Here is a 22,071-nt window from a genome sequence, read left to right as displayed (position 1 = left end):
GTCGTGTCGGGTGGTCGGCGCGGGGGGTAACGGGGCGAGGAAAGCAACGGCGAGGTCGGCTCGGGTCTGAACGGCTGGGGCAAGCCGGGCGACGCAGGCCAAGGACTCACGGCTGACGACCACGGCTGACACAGGACGCCGAAGCTCCAAAACCAGGATGCCGACGATTGCCCAGCACCTCACACCAAATGTTACGTGGCGGCCAGCCGAAGAATGAGGCGCGATGAACGACGAACAAGAGATGATTTAATGGCCGCTGGCCTAGCGCGAGCGCTCTAATCAGCGCCACTGCCAGCTTCGTCTTCTTCGTTACAATATTAATTCTATGGGGCAGCCTGTCTGACTCAAAAACCAAGAATCGCAGTTTCGAACCCGTACTAAAATTCTAGGATTTTTTCTTTAAGCGATTTTTTTTTACTTTATGAAGTTGCATCATTAGAGACATGCGGCGGCCTTTAATTCGAATTACAAGTCATGATTTCCAATCACTTTAATTCCACAGATGCACGTGCAACGTCACGGAACGTAACATGTGACGTGGGGGGACGTAAACACCGGTGATCAGAGCGGACGCATGTCGGACCGCCTCCCGCATTGTGGGCTAATTTTACCAGTTTAAAACGGACGTGGCCCAACCATTTTTGGTGTGCGAGGAAAGCAAGATATCCGACGCATCTGGATACCAACTTCAAAACGGTAGGCCAATTTTGCGACTTTTTATCGAGTTGTAAAGTTCGCCAGCGAACTGCCGCAGCTAAGCCTAACGAGACGAAGGCCTCCGCTAGACCTCGGCGCTTGCGCCGAGACAGAAGCCGACGGAGGGATGCTCGCTAGCCCCAGCGGGAGCGGAAACGCTCCCAAGGGCGTGCAAAGCGAGGATTCACAGTGCGAGGATTCGCACATGGAAGACGAAGTTTCTGAGGACGAACGTTCTACCGAAACGTGCCGGGAACGCGCGAGCGACGCCAACACGGACACGGAGGAAAACGACAACGATGGCGCGGATAACTGGACGCCAGTTATGCGGGCCAGGGCGCGACGACGAGAAAAGCTCAAACAAGCAAACGAAGAAAAGAAAGCCAGAGCGGAAGCCAGGAGGCTACAGACGCCAGTCGGACGGGACGCAGCGACCAATTTGGAGAAGACAGGCGGCAAGGCGCCATCGCGGAGGATACCACCGCTACCTAAGACCGACGTGAAAGTCATTATAAGACCTAAGCAAGGGCTGCAAGTGAAACAGTTTCCACAGTTTCTCATCTCGAAAGCAATCCAGGCGGCTACCGGCCACCACTCAGCATGCGGAGGAGAGAACTTCATTACCAGAATCCGACCTGGATCCAACATAATCATCACAAGCACGCCATCTGAAGAGACGGCAAGACAAATCAAGCAAATAAGACAACTCAGCATCAAGGGCGTCAACTACGAAGTCAACACGTACATTGCGGCGCCGGATGATGTGATCCGAGGAGTCATCCACGGAGTCGAGCCGGGCCTCAAGACCGAAGACCTACTGGCGGAACTTAGAGTCCGAACGCATGGAGTCGAAATCGTCGGGGCGAGAATGCTGGGTAAATCCTCCTCAGCAATGCTACTCTTCGACGGCAAATTCCTTTCCAAGCAAGTGATTTTTGCAGGGGCTGAGTACCAATGCTACCCGTACCGAGTCCGAAGGCAGGTGTGCCACACATGCATGCAGCCTGGACACAGAACAGACGTGTGCCCAACCCCACAGGTGAAGGTATGCAAGTCATGTGGAACCCGGGACCACCAGGAAAACCATCATTGCGAAGAAAGAAAATGTGCGCTCTGCGGTGGTGACCACGCTACTGGAGACAAGGACTGCGAGATGCGGTATAAAAAAGCCAAGTACCAAACGGGGCAACCGAAAGGCAAGACCCCGCCAGGTCAACGAACGCAAGACAACGGGGACACTGGATCGCCGGGACAGCGAACGCAAGACACCGGGGACGCTACTACACGAACGAGCAGATCCAGAGAAAAACAAGGGGCAGACGCAACGAAGCAACTGCTTCGTTCAGACAACAACGCAACACTCAGCAGCAACGCCGACAAGCGCACGAGATCGAGGTCAAGATCAGCGATGCGATCCAGATCCATGTCGACAACGCGCAAAGAAAACAGCGGGTTCCAGGAACGCAAAGGGGACTTCCCAGGCCTGGCGAGCGAAAACAAGAAGCAAGATCTCAACCAGCCACAGCAGAGACCGGAGAAGAAGGGGAGCTGGCCAATTGGACATAACTGTGCAACCACTGTGTCACACTCTAAGACAATGCAACTTGAGGACAGAATAGCAAAACTAGAACAGCGACTTGCTCAAAGCGATCAAAGGGTCAAAGAGCTAGAAGAACAAAACACGCATCTTAAAATAGAACTCCAAAGACAAAAAGCACAATACATGAACGCACTCAAAAACCTCGAACACGCCAGACAGCCCATGTCCATCACGGAGGCCGATCAAGTAGAAACGTACCAACGTAGGACAGATTCCGCAGAGGTGGCCGCCATAAAGGCGGCACAACACCAACTACAAGAAATCCAAGAACTCGATCAGGAGATGGTGAGAGCAACTTTGCTAGCAATAATGAAACACCATGTCAAAGTCAGCGAAGACCTCGAGAAAATGGACGGAAAATACAACTACATTAAAGGGAAAGTAGCAACTACAACGAAGGAAGCACACAGCAAACGCATGAGAGAACACATGAGCAATAGGCCCATCCATTCCGACGAGCAGGAAGCAAGAATACAAAATGTCTAACGGCAAACACACAAGGCTAAACAAGAAAGGAAGCTTGAAAATTTGGCAATGGAACTGTAGAGGAATAAAAGGAAAACAAACTCAGTTAATCCACCTCATAAAGAACCAAGAAAAACCGCCGGACATCATTGCCATCCAAGAATACGGGGCCAGGGCTAAAACAAGCATAACAGGATACGAGATGTATGACGGAGGCGGTTCCGGCAAGGCCGTCACCTTAGTACATAAGTCAATTACGGCAATCTGAAAAACCAACATACCGGATACGGACGTACACCACACTGTACTAGAAATTGTACCAGAAAAACCAGCGGATGACAGCGCTTTCATCATAAACGTATACAGCCCCCCAAAACAAAAGAACCCCAGAATACACGAACTGTTCAAACAAGCCAGCGATATTGCAGGCCAGAACCCACTGTTGATCCTAGGAGACTTTAATGCGGCAAACCCCATTTGGGGGTACCAAAAACTCAATGCCAAAGGTAAAAGCATAGCAGAAAGCGCAGAAAAATACTGCATGGAGCTAGCTAACGACCCCACAACTACGACGAGGATAGGAAACAGCGTCTGCAAAGACACCACGCCTGACCTAGCCTTCTCAAAAAACAACGAGAATATCCAATGGGAAAATACGATGGAAACCTTAGGGAGCGACCACTTCATCTTTAACTTAGAAATAGCCGCAGGAGAAATGAAGAGATGCCTAGGGACTGCCAAAATCACAGGACGCAGCTCAGTAATATCACCGCTACTATTCAACATAGCGATGATAGGACTCACGAAAGTACTGGACGAAATAGAAAACATCAGCTACGCAATGTATGCAGATGACATAACAATATGGACAACCACAGGCTCCCTAGCAGCTAAACAAGAGCGGCTACAAAAAGCGATCGACCATACTGAACAATACGCCAGGGCCAGAGGATTATCGTGCTCAGCAGAAAAATCAGAATACGTAAGAATCAAAAAAGGTACACGAAAATACGACTCCCAAATCATCCTGAAACTCGGAAACGAGACAATACCTGAGAAAACGGAAGTCAGAAACCACAGCGACGAAATAATAAAACCGATAACCAACATAGAAGAGTGGTGCACGGAGCTTATGAAGGTCAGACAAAAATACACGAAGATGATCGTTCGCACGGAACAACACCCAGACGTAGACAGCCACCTTCTTCACCTATGGGAAGCACGAAGAAGCCTTATCAGGAGATGGAGGCAGCAAAAATACAACAGGAAACTCAAGCTGAAGATCGCAGAACTGACTAAGAAGGCATCAGAACACGCAGACAACATCGCCACGCAAAACTGGCAACAGTTCACGGAAACACTTAGAGGAACACTAGGCACGGCCCGAACTTGGAATATACTAAGAGCTTTGATAGACCCCACAAAAACCAAAACGGAAAGCGGCAAGTCCATGAAAAGACTACTCCACACCTTCCCTGGAACGGAAGACCAACTAACACAAGCACTGAGGGAAAAATGCTACGGCACAATCATGCACCCAAAACAAGACCAAGTATACACCGGCGAAAACAACCCCGCGATGGATAGGCCAATCACCGAGGAGGAAGTAAGGGCAGCCATAGGGGAAGCAAAAAAGAATACGGCAGCCGGAAAGGACAAAATAAATAACGCTACCATTAGAAACATGGGAGACACGGCCATCGCCGAGCTTACGAAGTACCTAAACGCTATCTGGGAAAAAGGAATCGTGCCGGCGGAATGGAAACATGCAGAGGTAATTATGATACCCAAGCCGGGTAAAAGAATTCAAATTGAAAACCTAAGACCAATCTCCCTAACCTCCTGTCTAGGGAAGATATACGAGAGGGTGATTAATGAAAGGATCACAAACTACATGGAGGACAACCTGGACAAGGGATATTACCCTAATGGGCTTCAGAAGGGGACTGTCCACGCAAGACGTACTCCTACAATTAAAGGAGGATGTCCTCACTGAAATACCAAGAAGCGGCGAACACATAGTGCTAGCACTCGACATAAAGGGAGCCTTCGATAACGTGGGACATGCGGCCATCATGGAAGGTCTCAATAACATAAACTGTGGAAGCAGAGCCTTCCGTTATGTCAAAGCCTTCCTCACGGAACGAACAGCTACGATAGGCATCGGAGATACAAGATCGGAGAGCTTCACGGTGCCAAAGAAGGGTACCCCGCAAGGCTCAGTAATATCACCGCTACTATTCAACATAGCGATGATAGGACTCACGAAAGTACTGGACGAAATAGAAAACATCAGCTACGCAATGTATGCAGATGACATAACAATATGGACAACCACAGGCTCCCTAGCAGCTAAACAAGAGCGGCTACAAAAAGCGATCGACCATACTGAACAATACGCCAGGGCCAGAGGATTATCGTGCTCAGCAGAAAAATCAGAATACGTAAGAATCAAAAAAGGTACACGAAAATACGACTCCCAAATCATCCTGAAACTCGGAAACGAGACAATACCTGAGAAAACGGAAGTCAGGGTACTTGGAATGTGGCTGCAAAACACAGGCCGATGTAGCAAAACCATTGCCTCTATTAAGAATACAACAGAGCAAGTCGCCAGAATCGTGCGAAGAATCAGCAGTAGAAAGAAGGGGATGAGAGAACAGGACACCCTAAGACTCATTGACAGCCTCGTCACGAGCAGGGTTACGTACAGCCTCCCCTACCACGAACTAAACAAGCAAGAGACTCTACAAATCGACACCATACTACGCAAAGCGTACAAAACGGCGCTCAAACTTCCAATGTCCACACCAACCGAAAAACTAATGGCCCTGGGAGTATCAAACACCTTCGACGAACTACGAGAAGCGCAACGTAGTGCGCAATTAGATAGACTCACTCAAACCAGAACGGGAAGACACCTACTGGAGAAATTACGGCTACCTCTAGGCACACAAAGAGACAAGGAACAGATTAATAATGAAGACAGAAACAACATCCGGGTAAGACCAATACCACGACATATGGATCCGAATTTACATCATGAAAGACGACAAGCCAGAGTCCGAGCACTCACCAGGGAACTAAGCGACAATCCCAACGTAGTCTACACGGACGCAGCAAAGTACCGATACCAACGCAAAACAATCGCCGTTGTAACAGACGAAGGAGGGCAAGAAATAACCAGCGCAACGATAAACAACCCAAACATAGAAGCAGCTGAAGAAGCCGCCATTGCTCTGGCAATATCGCACGGCAACGCAACAGGACACAACCTCACTATAGTGACGGACTCCAAACAAGCATGTAGAAACTACACAAGAGGCAGGATCGACAGCATCGCCAATCATATTCTACACACGACGAGAAGACACAAAAACACTAAACATAGTATAGTGTGGGTTCCGGGACATGAGGGGATGAGGGGCAACGTGGCAGCAGACGAGTTAGCTCGAGGATACGTCAACCGAGCAGACTCAGCACTTTGCACCACAGGCACCTTTGACCCAGTTACCCCCACGTACTCAGATATACTCGATCATTACAGGGGTCAGCGGAAACGCTACGCAGCCCCACACAAAAGGCTCACCAAAGAGGAGGCGGTAGACTGGCGCAGACTACAAACCGGTACCTACCCACACCTTCACAAACTACACAAGATTTTCCCTACACAATATGCAGACGAATGTCCGTGGTGTCAGGGTAAACCTACACTAGAACATATCACATGGACCTGCCCTAAGGCAGACTTAGAGCCAAGAATAAACCCGAGTGTGATGCAGTGGGAGCACTTGCTGGCCAGCGAGGACGAGGAAGCGCAACGATTCCTAGTGCGCCGAGCCAAGATGGCAGCAGTCAAGTGCGGCATCCTGGACCAAGGATCGACCACGGCGCCCAGTGACCCGTAAGGGTCACGAACACCAAATTATTGACAATAAAGTTTTTTCCATCCATCCATCCATGTGACGTGGGGACGCAGATGGGAAGATTCCGCTTTTTCTGCTGAACGGTATACCCTGAGGCTGTCACGTTAAAACAGCACACAGCTGGGCGTTTGGGTAAAATTATTCCTGTGTGCAGTGCGACAACTCTCAGGCTGCGTGGGCCGCCTTTTCAATGCAGGCAATCACGAACATGCGATTAAAAAAATTGCAGCGCCGTTTAAATGAAACATGGGGTTCAGCACCACCTGTTAAGGGATTCATGAACTAGCCAACTGACGCATTCAACAATGAGTCACCTGATAACTCAGCAACACGTCCCATTAAAGGTTGAAGGGGACGCTCAAGCTACGCCTTAAAGGGATACTGAATCAAACTTTTGGAGCTTATATTTTACATGCAAACAAGAGCTTGACTGCTAAAACTGATTGATAAAACTGATTAAAATTGAGCATATTAGCTATAAAAGGCGGATAGAACGTTTTTTTTTTCGCGATTTATTGCCGTATAGTTGCACCTGACGGCCGCCCGTGAAAGCTGCGACTAGACGTCAAAACACCCGCGCGCCCACTGTTCCCGCAGGAGCACGATTGCCATCGCTACTCGCGGGTTTTGCCAGTTTTGCGTCGGCAGCGTCGGAGATTGGAAGCCATACCGCCTGGTTACAGTGCTCTAGAATATATATTCTAGAGCACTATGGCCTGGTCTACCCGAACTGCAGAGGGACATCGCCCGTGACACTAACGGTTGCACGACGTCATGCATGGTGTCATGACGTCATGCACTTCACCTCGCGCCGGCCGGGAGGGCTTAGCGCGCGCTCATAAAACATCGAAAATAAAACCACCCGCTGAAAAATATGAGAATTGACGACTAGATTTCGGTGTAATCACATTCCGAGAGTCTATTTTCAGTGCTTTGATTCAATTTTAAGATATTTCTTCAGTATCCTTTTAAGGGTATGAGGCGATAGCGTAGTAGGTTACTTAATTCCCCGTATATGCGGAATTAGTCATTCTCATCTTTAAATTCGTAGATATCTGGGAGTCATCATACGACTCCTGCAACAGTGGTGCAGCGGTTAAGCGATGCGCCACAGCCCTGCGACGGCAGATGCTCCCGGGGTGGGCCTTGGGGCCTTGAGCAACTCAAGCTGTTGCCGCCGCGGTAGCTCAGTGGTTATGGTGCTCGGCTGCTGACCCGAAAGACGCGGGTTCGATCCCGGCCGCGGCGGTTGAATTTCTTCGGAGGAGAAATTCTAGAGGACCGTGTACTGTGCGATGTCAGTGCACGTTAAAGAACCCCAGGTGGTCGAAATTTCCGGAGCCCTCCACTACGGCGTCTCTCATAGCCTGAGTCGCTTTGGGACGTTAAACATCAATAAACCAAACCAACTCAAGCTGCTCTTCCCGAGCGACCGTTTAGTACGTAATTAACTGCCGCCTGCCACGCTGGGCAGTTTGCTCACTATCCTGTGGGCAGGTCGCGATGACGTCGCAAGGTCACGTGACCTAGGTCACGTGACACCTGCCTCCTAGGTTGCCCTCTGGGGACCACCAGCCAGAGCCATGCCAGTGAGTTTTCGCTCGCAAGGCCGACATCGGATTTTCTGGAGAACGAGGCCTGTTATCAACAACCCTTTATCAGAACATTTTCGTAATTACAAATGCCTGGCTAATACGGAACGTATCAGTAAAGAGAGAGGGGGCTACGCATAAATCTCACGCACAAATTTTGGCTATTTCGACGAGTTACGTGCAATATGGAGCGATTCCCTTTTCTCGAAAGCGCATGTTTTTGGCGCGACGCAGCCAAAATTTCTTGGGCCACAGCGCCGAAGGTGAATGCGTTTTCGAGAACCTAAAAACTGATATGGATATTACTTACGGTGGGCTACGCGCCTCTCAGTCTTTGAGCAGTCTGACACTAATACCTAAAAAGTTGAGTATTAAATATTAGTTAACTAGTCTGCTAGTTAGCACATCTTAGTTGTATTGTGTTGTAATACACGTTGACAAGGTTATGCCAAAAAACCATCTTTTAATTCGAAAAGCCTATATTTAAAAATTTTGTAAAGTCATTGGTGAAACATCCTGTGTATGCCAGCCGATGTCTAGCCCCGATATACTCGTGCAGTACGAGCCAAAGAAATCACCCACCTTGTACTTCAGCGTCACGGCATCGTCGTAGGCGAAGAACCTCAGCAGCTGACCGGAGGGGCCGGGATAGCGCCAGTAGTGGGTGTGCGTGACGTTGTCATAGTAGTAGACCATGTTGTGTTCCTCCACTGGGTACTTGGCCGTGGCGTTGTGGAAGGTGAACTGCGCACGCGCGCGGTCTCGACATAACAGTCGCTCAACAACAACCACAAAAAAACTGGCTGTATTTTAGCGCTGGTTAAACCTTGAGTGACGCGAGAGCTCCGCTGAGCCGCCTCCTTATGAAGCTGCGACCCCTCTCCCCGTCTCCACTCCCCCTCCCCCACTCGACAGGGCGCATGCGCACAGCTGTTGCAGCAGCTGCTCCGCACCACGTGACCAACCGGCTCAAGGCCACGGCGCCGCCACGGAACTCAAGGGGTGCCACGCTGAAGGCTCGAAGAGCTGGCGTAGTGTAGCTCTCGCTACAAAAAAAAAACTAGCAGAGGTTTAACGCTTGTTAAACCTAAAGTGATACGAGCTAAAGCTCCGTTAAACATGGTTAGGTATAGTTTGGCGCTGGAGTCGGTGCGGTGCGCGCCTCCGCCATGGCGAGACAGCGATCGAGCGCCAGCGAAGCAGCTGTTATAACCCCGCTAGGTCACATGGTACAGCAGCGGCGAGGCTCCGAGTGAGCGCAGCTGCGGCGCCTCTCCACAGCGAGTCACGTTGTATGACGTCACTAGCCACGCCTCCGCCGGCGTGTCTTCACTTTAGGGCAAAATTTCAGATCATTCACCAGGTTGCACGGTTTCCTTACCTCAGATGAGGAACCCTCCATGCACCCTTAACTCAAGGAAGCATTGAAGGAAGCCATCTAATCTTCAAAACTGTCCTTAGCTTCCCCTTGTGTAAGGCGGCACTGGGAGCGACGAACTGCTAGCACGCGTTTGGTGTCTAGAATATGGGCCTAATAATAGAAATCATCCTCATCAGCCTGACTACGCCCACTGCAGGGCAAAGACCTCTCCCATGTCTCTCCTATTAACCCTGTCCTTTGCCAGTTGCGGCCACTGTATCCCCGCAAACTTCTTAATCTCATCCACCCACCTAAGTTTCTGCCGTCCCCTGCTACGTTTGTATTCTCTTGGAATCCACTCCGTTACCCTTAAGGACCAGCGGTTATCTTGCCTTCGCATTACATGCCCTGCCCAAGCCCACTTCTTCCTCTTGCAACCTAATAAGGCAAACTAGATGCAAGAAGATGACTACACCCACTGCCCTGCAGTGGGTGTAGTCATCTTCTTGCATTTCAACTAGGATGTCATTAACCCGCGTTTGTTCCCTCACCCACTCCGCCCTCTTCCGATCTCTTAACGTTACACCTATCATTTTCCTTTCCATAGCTCGCTGCGTTGTTCTCAACTTAAGCTGAACCCTCTTTGTTAGCCTCCACGTTTCTGCCCCATAGGTGAGTACCGGTAGGATACAGCTGTTGTATACTTTTCTCTTCGGGGATATTGGTAAGCTACCATTCATGATCTGAGAGAACCTGCCATATCCGCTCCACCCCATTCTTATTCTTCTAGTTATTTCCCTCTCATGATCCGGATCTGCGGTAAATATATAATGATCCGGATATGAACATATTTTTCTAAACTGAACAAAAAAAAGCAAGTACACATCTATAATCCTGTATTTGTTTTGAGGTACGCGAGCATATGTGCGCTCATTTTGCTCTGCCATTGTGTACTCGGCGTCGCAAGCGCACACTTTAAAAAGGGTGTGCGCTAAAGGACAGCTTGCTCCCTTTTTACTCCCACATAGGTGTATTTGTGTTTAGAGTGCAGAACGAGTTTTGCAGTGAAGCTACCGTACTGGTCACCGAGCGAGGTTTAGAGAGCATGAAGTGTGGCGCCTACCTCGAGAAAACGGCGCTCCAAGGCAGGCCTCACTAAAGCCTCTTCTTTAGTAGGGCATATTTAGAAACTGACCAAAGGAAGGAACGTTCTAGAATTCGACCGTTACAAACGGATTGCAACCCTGGCCTGGCAACAAGCTCGCTTCAACGAAAGCTGCCCTCAGAGGTATGCTTAAAGCCCAATCTTGCATCCATCTCGGTAAAATCCATGCCAAGTGTTTTTGGGGTTTAGTAGCTTTGTGCAAAAGAGACGTGAACAGGCTTGTTTAGAAAGCATGAACTGATGGGCGAGTTGGTTATTCAGTGTATGATTAAACAGCGCAAGGCCGAAGGCCAAAGAAGAGAGCGGAAGAAAGAAGGAAACGGACAACACAGCGCTGAACTAACCACAGACATTTATTTGGCACGCTGCGCGTATAAATACATTCAGGCACCAAAATAGAAAACACCGCATAGAGCTCGTTCATGCACCCGAATCCATGCAAGCCAACACAAGCTAAGATGTGCAATTCAGGAAGCGAAGTTCTTTTTGCGATAAAGATACTGATGCAGCACTTACTCAAATGTATCACCATACTTCTTGATATTCGAAGCCTCGATTAGTTACCGGCACAGCTGGTCTTTGTTCCTAGCAACAACTCGGCAAAAATTAAACTGTAATAGCACTCACGGCAATGCATGCTAAGGTTACGAGACTTTTTGCTATCAACATTGTTGCGGTGCTGCCTGAGCTTATCATTTAAGCACTGTCCTCTCTGGCCAATATAAAACCTATTACAAGTGAGAGGAATGGAATACACGACATTTTTTTGACACTTCACGAATTTGCACTAATGATTTTTCGGGCAATAGGGGGTAGTTTTCCTGAGTTGTTGACACACATACACAAGCTTGATAACTTAACGGGGGCCGAAAAAACCACATCCACTCAGACTGTTTTACCAACACTATTCAAATTGTGATATCTTGTGGATATAGGGAATGGCTGCTACTCGCTTACTTGTTTGACATTCAGGAACATTTCAGTTTCTTCAACAAAACTTCGGCCTTCGGCCTTGCGCTGTTTCAATCATATCAGGCTTGCTTAGAGTGCTGGAGCAGTGTGCTGCGTAGCACAGCGTAATATTAACGCAGTTATAGGTTGTTTAGGCACGTTGTTAGCACTTTTGTTGTTCGTATGAGCATGCGCCTGTACTCGAGCGCTAGCACTGACAGTAAATCCCAGTACCTGTTAACGGTAAATCCCAGTACCAGTTAAAATTTCGCCTTTCTTCGCTCCTCTAAGCACCACTCTAACCCTTCTGTACATGTCTGCTGACGTCCTCTGCTGAAATTTGCCGTTAGAAGCGGGGATAGCTTTTGCCATTTTTGTTTTTAACGCTCTCTTAGGCGTTCGTCTCATTTCAGTTTCTACGTGAGTAACGTTCTCAGCTACTGTTACCTTCGTGCATGGTCGCAGAACGGGGTATGCGGCGTCGCTAATTATCGGCTTAAAGAAAGAAAACTGGTCGCTTATTATAAAATCCGATGGTTACAGGGGAAAAAAAAAATTAATTTGGCCTATCGTGCGCCTCACAGCAATTGTCTTTGTCCAAGGTTTCTCAAGTGCCTGAATTCGAACCTGATTGACGTTCACATCGCATTGACGTATGCTCGTTAATTTTACCGCAACGGAATCCAGGAGAAGGAGCTGTAGTCGGCGGTTTGATGCAATTTTCTGTAAAGCGTTCTCGCCCAGTTCTTTACAGCACTACTTCGCAAAAGCTGTGAACGGAACAGTGCTAGATGGTATATCGTACCTCTCGGGTTCGATTGAGCTTTGTAATTAAGAACAAAGTGCAATCGAACCTAATAGTTGCGATATACTAACTAGCAAAGCTCCGCCCAAATCGTTAGCATTTGAAGCAGCGTCGTAAGAAACGGTGAAAGCGCCGTATAGAAAAGCGAACCGCTGTCTTCACCTCCTCTTCCTGGATGCCGACGTTGCGAGATGGTGGAGTCACGCATACACAGCCGCAGCAATGGCATAGCGTGTAGTCTTACTCGAAGGAAACGAAACGAGGCCCCTAGCGGCGAAGTGCTGTTTGTAATTACAAAGTACAATGGAATCTAAAAGCACTGGCCACCGCCGCGGTTAAAACCTCCCATGGATAACAGCAAAAGCATCGTACATTGACCGTCCAAATCTGCTCCCGCTGTCGACCCTAAGTACTCCGCATTTTGGGGAGTGAAATCATGCCCCGCTACTGTCAACCATAAGTACTCTATTTTTTAGGGTGAAAATCTACCTCAAACTTGCTTCCGTTGTCAACCCTAAGTACTCCGCATTTTTTTGGGGTGAAAATCTACCCCGAACCTGCTCCCGCTGTCAACGGTAAGCACCCCGTATTTTGAGGGGTTAAAAGCTACCCGAACTTGCTTTCATTGCAGCCGTAAGTACTGCGTGTTTTTCTGGGTGAAAATTTGCCCCAATTCTACTCCTGTTGCCAACCCTAGGGACTACGTATTTTGGGGGACGAAAATCTACCCAAACATGGTCCAGCTGTCAACTGTAAGTATTCCGTATTTTTTGGGTTGAAAATCTTCCCCATATCTAGCTCAGTATTTCGAACCTTAATTAGGGAGGACGCTAGAGAGCAGGCCGTTTACCCCTATCTGTACTGATGCGTACTTAGTGTGCATGCATTATTTCCCTCGGGACTTCTTCACACTATCACCACCATAACGGACAGTGCGATCAGATTGGAAACCTTTGCCACCTTAGGCTCCGACTGTAGATACGGTGTTGCGAAAAAAATTCAGGGGGCCGCTTTGTTGACCTAAAGTGCGGTGAGACGAGAGCCTTAAGCGCGGTGCTGCTGCTTGTGTCACTGATGTGTGGTTAAGATGTTAAGCTTCGCCTGGAACGCGACAGCGTCTTGCAACGCTGCCGGGAGTCCACGGAACGCCATCGCCCATTACGCCGTGCTCGTCGGTAAATTGGTTTTTGAGGAAAGGAAATGTATCTGTCTCGCATGTCTCGGTGGACACCTCAACCTCGCCGTAACGGGACGGGAGGACGATGGGAGTGAACGAAGACACCGTATTCACTAGACGCGCCTTTGTTTATTCCAAACCATCGAGATGGCATGGCGGAGTGGATAGCATGCTCGTCTCGCACTCTGGAGACCCCGGTTCGATTCCCCAACTCGACGAATTTCCTAATCGGTTTTAAGCATGAAATGCTTTTAGCTCCCGTTGTCGGCACTGTGGTGACGTCACGCCGAGACAGAGAGCCAACATCCGGGCATTGAATTCCACTCATCCGAACACGAAACGAGAGCATCCGGGCACCGTACAAGATTTAACGAGATTTAACGAAATTCTCGAAGCCCTCCTACAGGACCGGCATACAAGCGCCGGTAGCTTCACGCTGAACGGGTGGTGGCGTTCCTCCCTTCCTGTACGGTGCGGTTCGGGTGTCCACCGAAATGACAGAGAATTACTGCCCATTTCCTTTTCTCAAAAAGCGTTGCGTTCAAAGGGCAAGGCATCGCGCCGAACGGGTGGTGGCGGTGCGTGGACTGCCTGGCAGCGCTACAACACGCTATCGCGTTCCACTCCTAAAGATAAAGCTTAAGCGTCCTTTATTAACAGTTAATTAGTATTCGATCATTAATCAGTACTTAGTCACTAATTAGTAATTTAGAACCTATTTCCCTAACCTCATGCAAGGGGAAATTGCTGGAGCAAATAGTCCAGACCAGACTGACGCGCTTTATGGAGCAAAACGATCTGTGGCCGCACGAGATGGTCGGTTTCCGACCGGGCTTGTGCACGCAGGACGTTATGCTCCGACTGAAACATGACATAATCGATTCGCGTTCTATAGACGGCAAAGTAATTCTCTGCCTAGACTTGACAAAGGCTTCTGATAATGTCAAACACGAAGCAATCCTCCGAGGTCTCCATGAAATTGGGGTAGGTGCGCGAACATACGATTACATCAAGGACTTTCTGTCAGGCAGAACTGCCTGCATGAAGTTCCAAGACATCGAGTCTCGCACACCAAGTTAGGGAGCAGGGGCACGCTGCAGGGCTCGGTTCTCTCCCCGTTCCTCGTCAACGTGGCAATGAGGGCCCTCCCCGAAGCTCTGCTGAGCATAGAGGGGCTAAATTTCAGTATGTATGCGGATGACATCAACCTCTAGATTAACCAGGGGAGCGATGCGAGTATCGAGGAGCGCCTGCAGGCTGCGGCGGACACTGTTGTCGACTATGCTGCCAGTAGGGGTCTCTCATGCTCTCCGCAAAAATTAGAATTATTCGTCTATAACCCGAAGTCACTCCGATGCAAGCGCAACTGGAAATTTGACATTAAAGTAGTGGGGAAACCAGTTCCAAAGGTAGATTAAATCAGAATCTTAGGGCTATTTATTCAGGATAATGGATATAATGATCGGGTCGTCAAAAGGCTCGAAGGGTTTGCCACGCAGGCCCTTGGCATATTTAGAAGGGTCGCGCTGAAAGGACGAGGCCTGAAGGAAAGAAGCTTGCTTAAACTAACTCAAGCATACGTAATAAGCCGCGTGAGTTATGCCACACCTTTCTTAAACATTAGGGCTGAGGAGAAGAAGAAACTAGACTCGCTCATTCGACGGTGTATAAAGAGGTCCCTGGGCTTACCTATTAGCACCTCCACAGAGAAGCTGCTCTCTATGGGAGTGCACAATACCTGGGACGAAATAGCGGAGGCTCTCAGAATTTCACAGCTCGAAATAGTAAGCCGAACAATCACAGGCAGAGCCATCCTTGAAATGGTAGGCCTGCAAACACATAAAGGACTACGAGTCAAATCGAGTATTCCGCAGGACTGCCGAGAAAATCTAATCATTCCCCCACTACCTCGTAAGATGCATCCCTCGTAAGAGAGCAGAAGCACTTATCAGACGCTTCGATCCGATGGACCGCAAGTCCGTTGCGTACGTGGACGCAGCAAGTGGCAAGTCGGGTGCGGCGGTCGCCTCAGTGGTCGACGGCCGCGGTGCCCCCGTATCGGCAGCCACCATTAGAAGCCGCAACGCGGAAACAGCTGAAGAAGTTGCGATAGCGCTCGCTTGCGTTGGAACAATTAGAGATAGCAAAACGGCCATCTATAACTTTGGAAAGGGTAGGATCTCGCCGGAAGCGGCAAGGATTCTGGCCAGAAGACAGCTAAACAGAAAAGTTAGCCTAATTTGGACTCCCGCAGACGTGTCCATTCCTGGCAACGACGCGGCCCACGAGTTAGCCCGAGCTCTCTACTTACGGGTAGCTGTGGAGCCGCCCGACTGCCGGAACATGGACGAGCGTCTGCAAAATTATACGGAAATTGTTGAAAATTATAGGTTACAGATGAGACTGGTACCACCACAGAATAAAAGTCTAAACAATAGGGACGCAATCGTATGGCGACGCCTCCAAGCTGGGAACTTCATAAACCCGGTCTGGGCGTATCATGTTCATAGAGATAACAAAGAAAACGATAAGTGCAAGCACTGAGGGGCGAGAGGGACACTCGACCACATAATCTGGGAATGCGCTAGCTCCCCGGGGGCTAACGAAAACATAAATTGTAGAGAAACCTGGGAAGCCCTGCTGCGGAGCGAGGCCCCTGCTTATCAGCAACAAGCCATCCGCCTGGCGAAGAAGCCGCGAGGAGTCAAGACCTCTTCGCCTGCTTCTAATCGCGGAGGTCCCGGACCCCGTCACCAAGGCCTGCGTGCCGGGGACGGAGAGTAGGGGGCTTCCTTATCTGGCGGAAAATAAAGTTATCATCATCATCATCATAGGCAAAGTGGTGCGGAAAACACTTTCGCCTCTACGCACTTTAGACAGTTTCGAATGCGCTGCATATACATTCTTGTCAGGCCTGCGTCTCGTCGTGTCAGCGTACGCTTCTGCAAGCGTCGCGTTCAAAGGGCAAGGCATCGCGCCGAACGGGTGGTGGCGTTCCGTGGACTGCCTGGCAGCGCTACAACACGCTGTCGCGTTCCACTCCTAAAGGCGAAGCTTAAGCGTCGTTAATTAGCAGTTAGTTAGTATTTAGTCATTAATCAGTAATTATTCACCAATTAGTAATTTGTCATTACTACGTCATCAATTATGAGCGACGTAATCCACTGGTGACGTCACCAGTGTCACATAGGCAAGGTGGTGCGGAAAACGCTTTCGCCTCTACGCACTTTAGACAGTTTCGAACGCGCTGCATATACATTCTTGTCAGGCCTGCGTCTCGTCGTGTCCGCGTACGCTTCTGCATCGTCCTGCATTTCATGCTTACTCTACTCTCGGTCACGGGTGAAGCAGACGTTTTTGTCAATGGTGGAGTGGGCCAGAGCAAGTGCGATGGCGGCTCCTTCCGCCTCTGCACGCGAATTAGTTCAGATAGTGGCGGCGGCCCCCACTGTGCCGTCTTCATAGGCTGCGAGTGCTATGAAATATCCTGGTTTCGAATTTTGTGACGCGTCGTCATAAAGGATATCGGAGCGGTTGCTGTATGTTTTGGTTTAATAGCTCGCTAGTGCCTCTCGCCTACCCTGATGGAGGCTAGCGCTCTTATTATTTACTTATCTGGTCTCACTATAAAGGTTAATTAGACTAATTGGTTAATTAAGCAGTTAACTAAAGTCAGTCCCACTTGGAGCATCACTATACGATCCCTTTAATTGGTTGCATGGTTACTAGCCAAAGTACAATTCACCCCGTTTGAAATTCGCGCAGTGCGACGTCACGACCATTTCGACCAATTGAAAAGCGTGAAATTTCTGTCGTCAACTCCTGCTTACAACGACGAGGCATTAAAGGCTTCCGCCTTAAAACCCTTCGACCGGTGACATGAAGACAAGCCGCATTCCTCGACAACGTTTCAACAAGACATCTTTGTCTGCCAGCCCGATCCTTGTTATGTCCCAGCAAACCAAAAACCTCTCAGAGACGTCTAGCTAGACGTCTCTGAGAGTTTTTGGTTTGCTGGGGTGCTGTCACACAGTGAGAAAAGGTAAAGCGCTGAGCTTTAGTCCGATGGGGGGACTCACTGACCCGCCTGCGGCTGTAGCGCTGCACGTCCTCCGTGTTGCGAATCGGCCGGACGAAGTCGATGCCGTCGACGCTCGTGTACGCGTAGTTGATGGCGGTGGTGACGGAGAAGCAGAGCCGGGACCGACCGAAAACCTGCTTCCAACGCGGGAACTCCGCCAGGATGTCCAGCTGCGTTGCGGCCACAATCGGGAGAGCGCGCATTGGAATTTATACTAGACACTTTTAGTTGGCCGTACGGAACGGGCTTACGTACGCAGGAACGTTGCGGGTCGCGAGTGCGCATGCGCAGAACGTTCCGTACCGCTGGGCCGCTTGCGTACGTACGCACGTATCGTGTCGTTGCGTGCGTGCACTACGGGCACGTTACGGGTTGCATTGACAGGATGGCGGCGCCCTGCTCGCCCGCTTCGGAATAAATGCATGTCACCGCTGGATTCTTCGACGCGACAGCTCGCTCAAATGGTAGCGGTTCGCTTTTATTTCGCGCACACTCGCCCACGCGTAGAGGTATAAGTGATAACTAGCCCCTGTTTTTCAGATCATTTGTCGATTTTCAAGCTCTTAGGCCTAACTAAATGCCCTGTGTTTACCTCGCAAGAACGACACCTGGCGAAGCAGTTGTCTAGCTTTTAGTCATTTGTTACATTTTGTTCTATTTGCATAGTTTTTCTTCTTGGAACGAAAAAGACTCGCAGTGCACCCACCCTAGTTATCAGTAATTACGGATGAAAATTTCTTCAACACAGCGTTGATGTGCTTAGACGCCTTGTCACTAGATGGCGCTACCGCTTCCTGAGGGACGCTACGGCACGGCCAGCTAAAAGTGTCATGCTTCCACTACATACAGCGTACGCAACGCAGTAAGCGATGCGTGCGCCAGCTTACTGCGTACGCCCAACTCTAAGGCGAAAGCCTTTAATGGCTCATACTGTCGTCCGTAAGCAGATGGTGTCACACCTTTGGCAGCGTTTAACTCGCGTTAACTCGGTAACTAGAAGAGATAGTAGAAAACAAATGGTTGCTTCAAATAGAAGAGAAAAAATAAACCTAGAAGCCAAGTTTAATAACTGTAGATTAATTAATTAATTAGAGGCAAAAATGGCGAAATTGCGTCGAAATAGCGCGGACGTTGATATAGCCACGGGAACGGCGTGACGTGACATCCACCGGAAGTCGTCACGGCACTGTGAAAATTGTCACAGAATGGTCGAAGAAACGTCGAATTTGTGTCAAATTAGACGGAAAAATGTGTAATGAAGCGTAATTAACACTTAAGATCCCCGAAAGATGTATAATTTGGGTATCGATATAGCCACGGGAACGGTGTGACGTCAGATCCACCGGAAGTTGTCATGGCATAGTGTCCTCGGCTTTCGCCTCTCAAAACTAGTTGCCAAAGTGTCCTCGCAATTTTTTTACCTGACGCAGACGGATCTCAGTTGGCGATCCATGATTACAAATGTCTTGAACATCACTACAAATAAAGAACAGGGCGAAAAATTGGTCGCTGCTCGTTTATAGCAGCGATGCTTTCTCACCATGCCTCGAGTGTTCGGGCCAGGCGGCATGATCGGGTTGGGCGGAGATGCGGCCTGGTAGGTGGCTGTGTTCCTCACCCGGGACATCAGAATGTTCGGCTCGTCCGTGCTATTGCTCGTGCTGATTCCGACTATGTCGGCTTCCCTGCGTTGTTTTACGCATTTTTTTTTTTCTGGATAAGCAGCTGACCCGTCGAACATGACACGGAATCCCCATTGGGCACTGAAACTGCACTGGACGCCTTTGGGACGTTCGGAACGTCCCCAGGACGTCCCATGGAGTTTTGGTGATCATTGGGTCCCGCCGACGATACTGCTGTTGATCATTAGTGTCCCACTTCATTTATTTATTTATTTATTCACAGATACCTGCAGCGCCCGAAGGCATTATTGCAGGGGGGGGGGGGGGGCGTACAACGAAATCAAGCACTATAAGTGCTGTAGTCAGGTGATGAATCATTCAAACAACACACGGAACAGCCATAAAATACAGCAAAATCAGGCACACACACGCACACATTCAGAAGGATATAAAGTTGGCCAAGTTGGTTTGAACTAATCATGCTTGCAATAGCGCAAAATGCGAATGAGAGAACAGCCACCGAGTTGTTTGTCTTGACTATTCTTTGTCCGTTGTCTACCGCTGTTGCAACCTTGTTGTGAATAGCCTTTACGAACTCTCACGAAATAGTCACAAAGTCGTAGTTAATTCGGAAGCCACAGCCAATGTGGAAGGCACTAAGTGAAAGAAGAAAAACAGATGTAGTTGTGCATTAAATGAATAGTCACGAACTCAAAATTGAGAAAAATACACTAGAAAAATTTACAGCGCGAGAAAACGAGAACGACGATGGGAACACAATTACTTATAGTATACGGAAATATAGCACAGTTCCCCCCTTGACAGCTATCAAATCGCACAAGCTTCGAAATATGCGTTACGGTGGCTTGGCAAGTTGAATCAGAATTATGGTGAAGGTTTTATCGTGCCTTGCTTGTTCCTTTCGTCCTCGTCGTTAGCGCTACCTTCACCATCAATTTCAAACATGACTGATTCTGACACAGATAATGATCCTGACATTGATCATTATCAATTTCCTGTGATAGTAAGTCATATCTACCTGGTGTAGAACAGCTAGGACATCATTCTCGACTGCTTTAGAAACGAGGGTAGAGAAATGCACGCGAAGACGGGTAATTCTTCGAGAAGAAAAGGGTGAAGAGTATATAGTCGCGTATCGGCACCGTCTGCAGGTGTTCCGTTCAGAGTAAACGAACTGCATCGTGAGCGTAATTTTCGCATTAATAGCGTGGCATGATATGTGCGTGCGTATATGAGAGAGGACAAAGCGCTCTTGGTTCATTTTTTATGCGTCATACACCGTATATTCGAGCAAGCTCATGGTACTCAGGATGAGCCTGCTCAAGCAGATCGGTCGGCTCTCAGGCATCCAGTCTACTTAATACAGTCTCGATGCGGCCAGTGTGGGGTATTTGTCTAGCTAGGACGCACCATCTGCACTTCAAGCAGGCACTAAAAGAAACAACACTGTTCTCAGCAGTATCGCAAACTAATTTTTTAAAATACGTGCACGACGTTCGCCAACTTCAACAATGCGAAATTCTGCGCCTGTCCACTAACTATGGACAACGAATGCTGAATTATCTCCTCATGTGTTTCTGTAATTTATTCATTTTAGTGCTTGGTCGAATGTATGAAGCTATGTAAAAATGTATGTATGATATGTATGAACTATCATGCCCCTGTGCTTGCTGTATGTTGTCATGTACACGGGCTGCTTGATTCCTTTTGGATAGAACCAACCCCCCCCCCCCCCCGCACAAACACACACACACACACGTACAGAGGGAAAAACGCATGTCTAGAAGGAAATGTCTCTTCCGCACCTTTCAAAGCCGATGCGGCCAGGAAGTCAAAAAATTACAACGAAATCCTGTAAGTTTAACAGCACATGCTTACACCCAGACCATATTTAACCAAATGTTATTTATAGATATCGCGTGTTCAGCCCAAAACACGACCAGAACGTGTTCTAGACAAGGATTTTGCCCTCTGTACGTCCGATGGACATGATTCTGCAAGTCATGTCCGTTCCAAATTCAACAGATTCTAATTTTTATATGTGGCGCCATGGAACCATTTTAACGACGCCTCAAGTTCCTATACTGATAGCTCAAGTTGGCACACTTGAGCAAACGCACTTGAGAATGTCGGAGACCATCTTCTCTGGAATGTAGGCATCACCGCCGGGCCAGATTGCTGCCGTGTGGATGAATGTCCAGTCAGGTTCCAGGATGGGAGCGCCGTGCGTCGTGCCGCGGAATATCTGCCATCGAAGAACGCACGAGAGAGCGATGGTGGTAGACCAGTATGCTCACAGAATCGCTGGCTCATTACGTTCACTGAACTGAGGTCACGTGAACCTCGATTGAGTGGGTATATATCCCTCATGAGAATGGTCCATAGACTGTCTATGGACTTCATATACTCATAGACTCCATTGCCTTCCTGTAGATATTTCGTTTTATCAGTGCGTAGTATATAGACTGTGTATAGAAAAAAAGTCGTATGACCATAAATCTATAAATTGTCTATAGGATGTGTATTGCATTTGGACAAGTCTATAAGATTTGTCTATAGAAAATCTGTAGACTTAATAGACAAAAGTCTATGGACAGTCTATAGACTTTC

General features: G+C 48.7%; 1 protein-coding gene across 2 annotated transcripts in view; it reads right to left on the bottom strand.

Moving 5' to 3' along the window:
- The window catches only part of Alg1 (ALG1, chitobiosyldiphosphodolichol beta-mannosyltransferase), a 68,355-nt gene extending 46,685 nt beyond the window's left edge, over positions 1-21,670 (bottom strand). The window contains exons 1-4 of one of the 2 annotated variants that reach the window (XM_089587149.1): positions 21,582-21,670; positions 19,359-19,503; positions 17,821-17,988; positions 8,862-9,023 (exon numbers count right to left, since the gene is read on the bottom strand). In XM_089587149.1, coding sequence (XP_089443275.1) covers positions 8,862-9,023; positions 17,821-17,988; positions 19,359-19,503; positions 21,582-21,601 — 495 coding nt within the window. In that variant the 5' untranslated portion in view covers positions 21,602-21,670. Of the gene's footprint in view, positions 1-8,861; positions 9,024-17,820; positions 17,989-18,073; positions 18,175-19,358; positions 19,504-21,581 lie in introns of those variants that run through there. The other variant, XM_089587150.1, reaches the window with a different exon arrangement.
- Positions 21,671-22,071: the final 401 nt, after the last annotated feature.

The sequence above is a fragment of the Amblyomma mixtum genome, chromosome 4 (assembly GCF_055824585.1).
Source record: "Amblyomma mixtum isolate Tamu chromosome 4, ASM5582458v1, whole genome shotgun sequence".
In the NCBI taxonomy this organism is placed as follows: Eukaryota; Metazoa; Arthropoda; class Arachnida; order Ixodida; family Ixodidae; genus Amblyomma; species Amblyomma mixtum.
The sequence above is the reverse complement of the archived record's forward strand: the minus strand, read 5'-3'. Positions and strand labels throughout refer to the sequence as shown.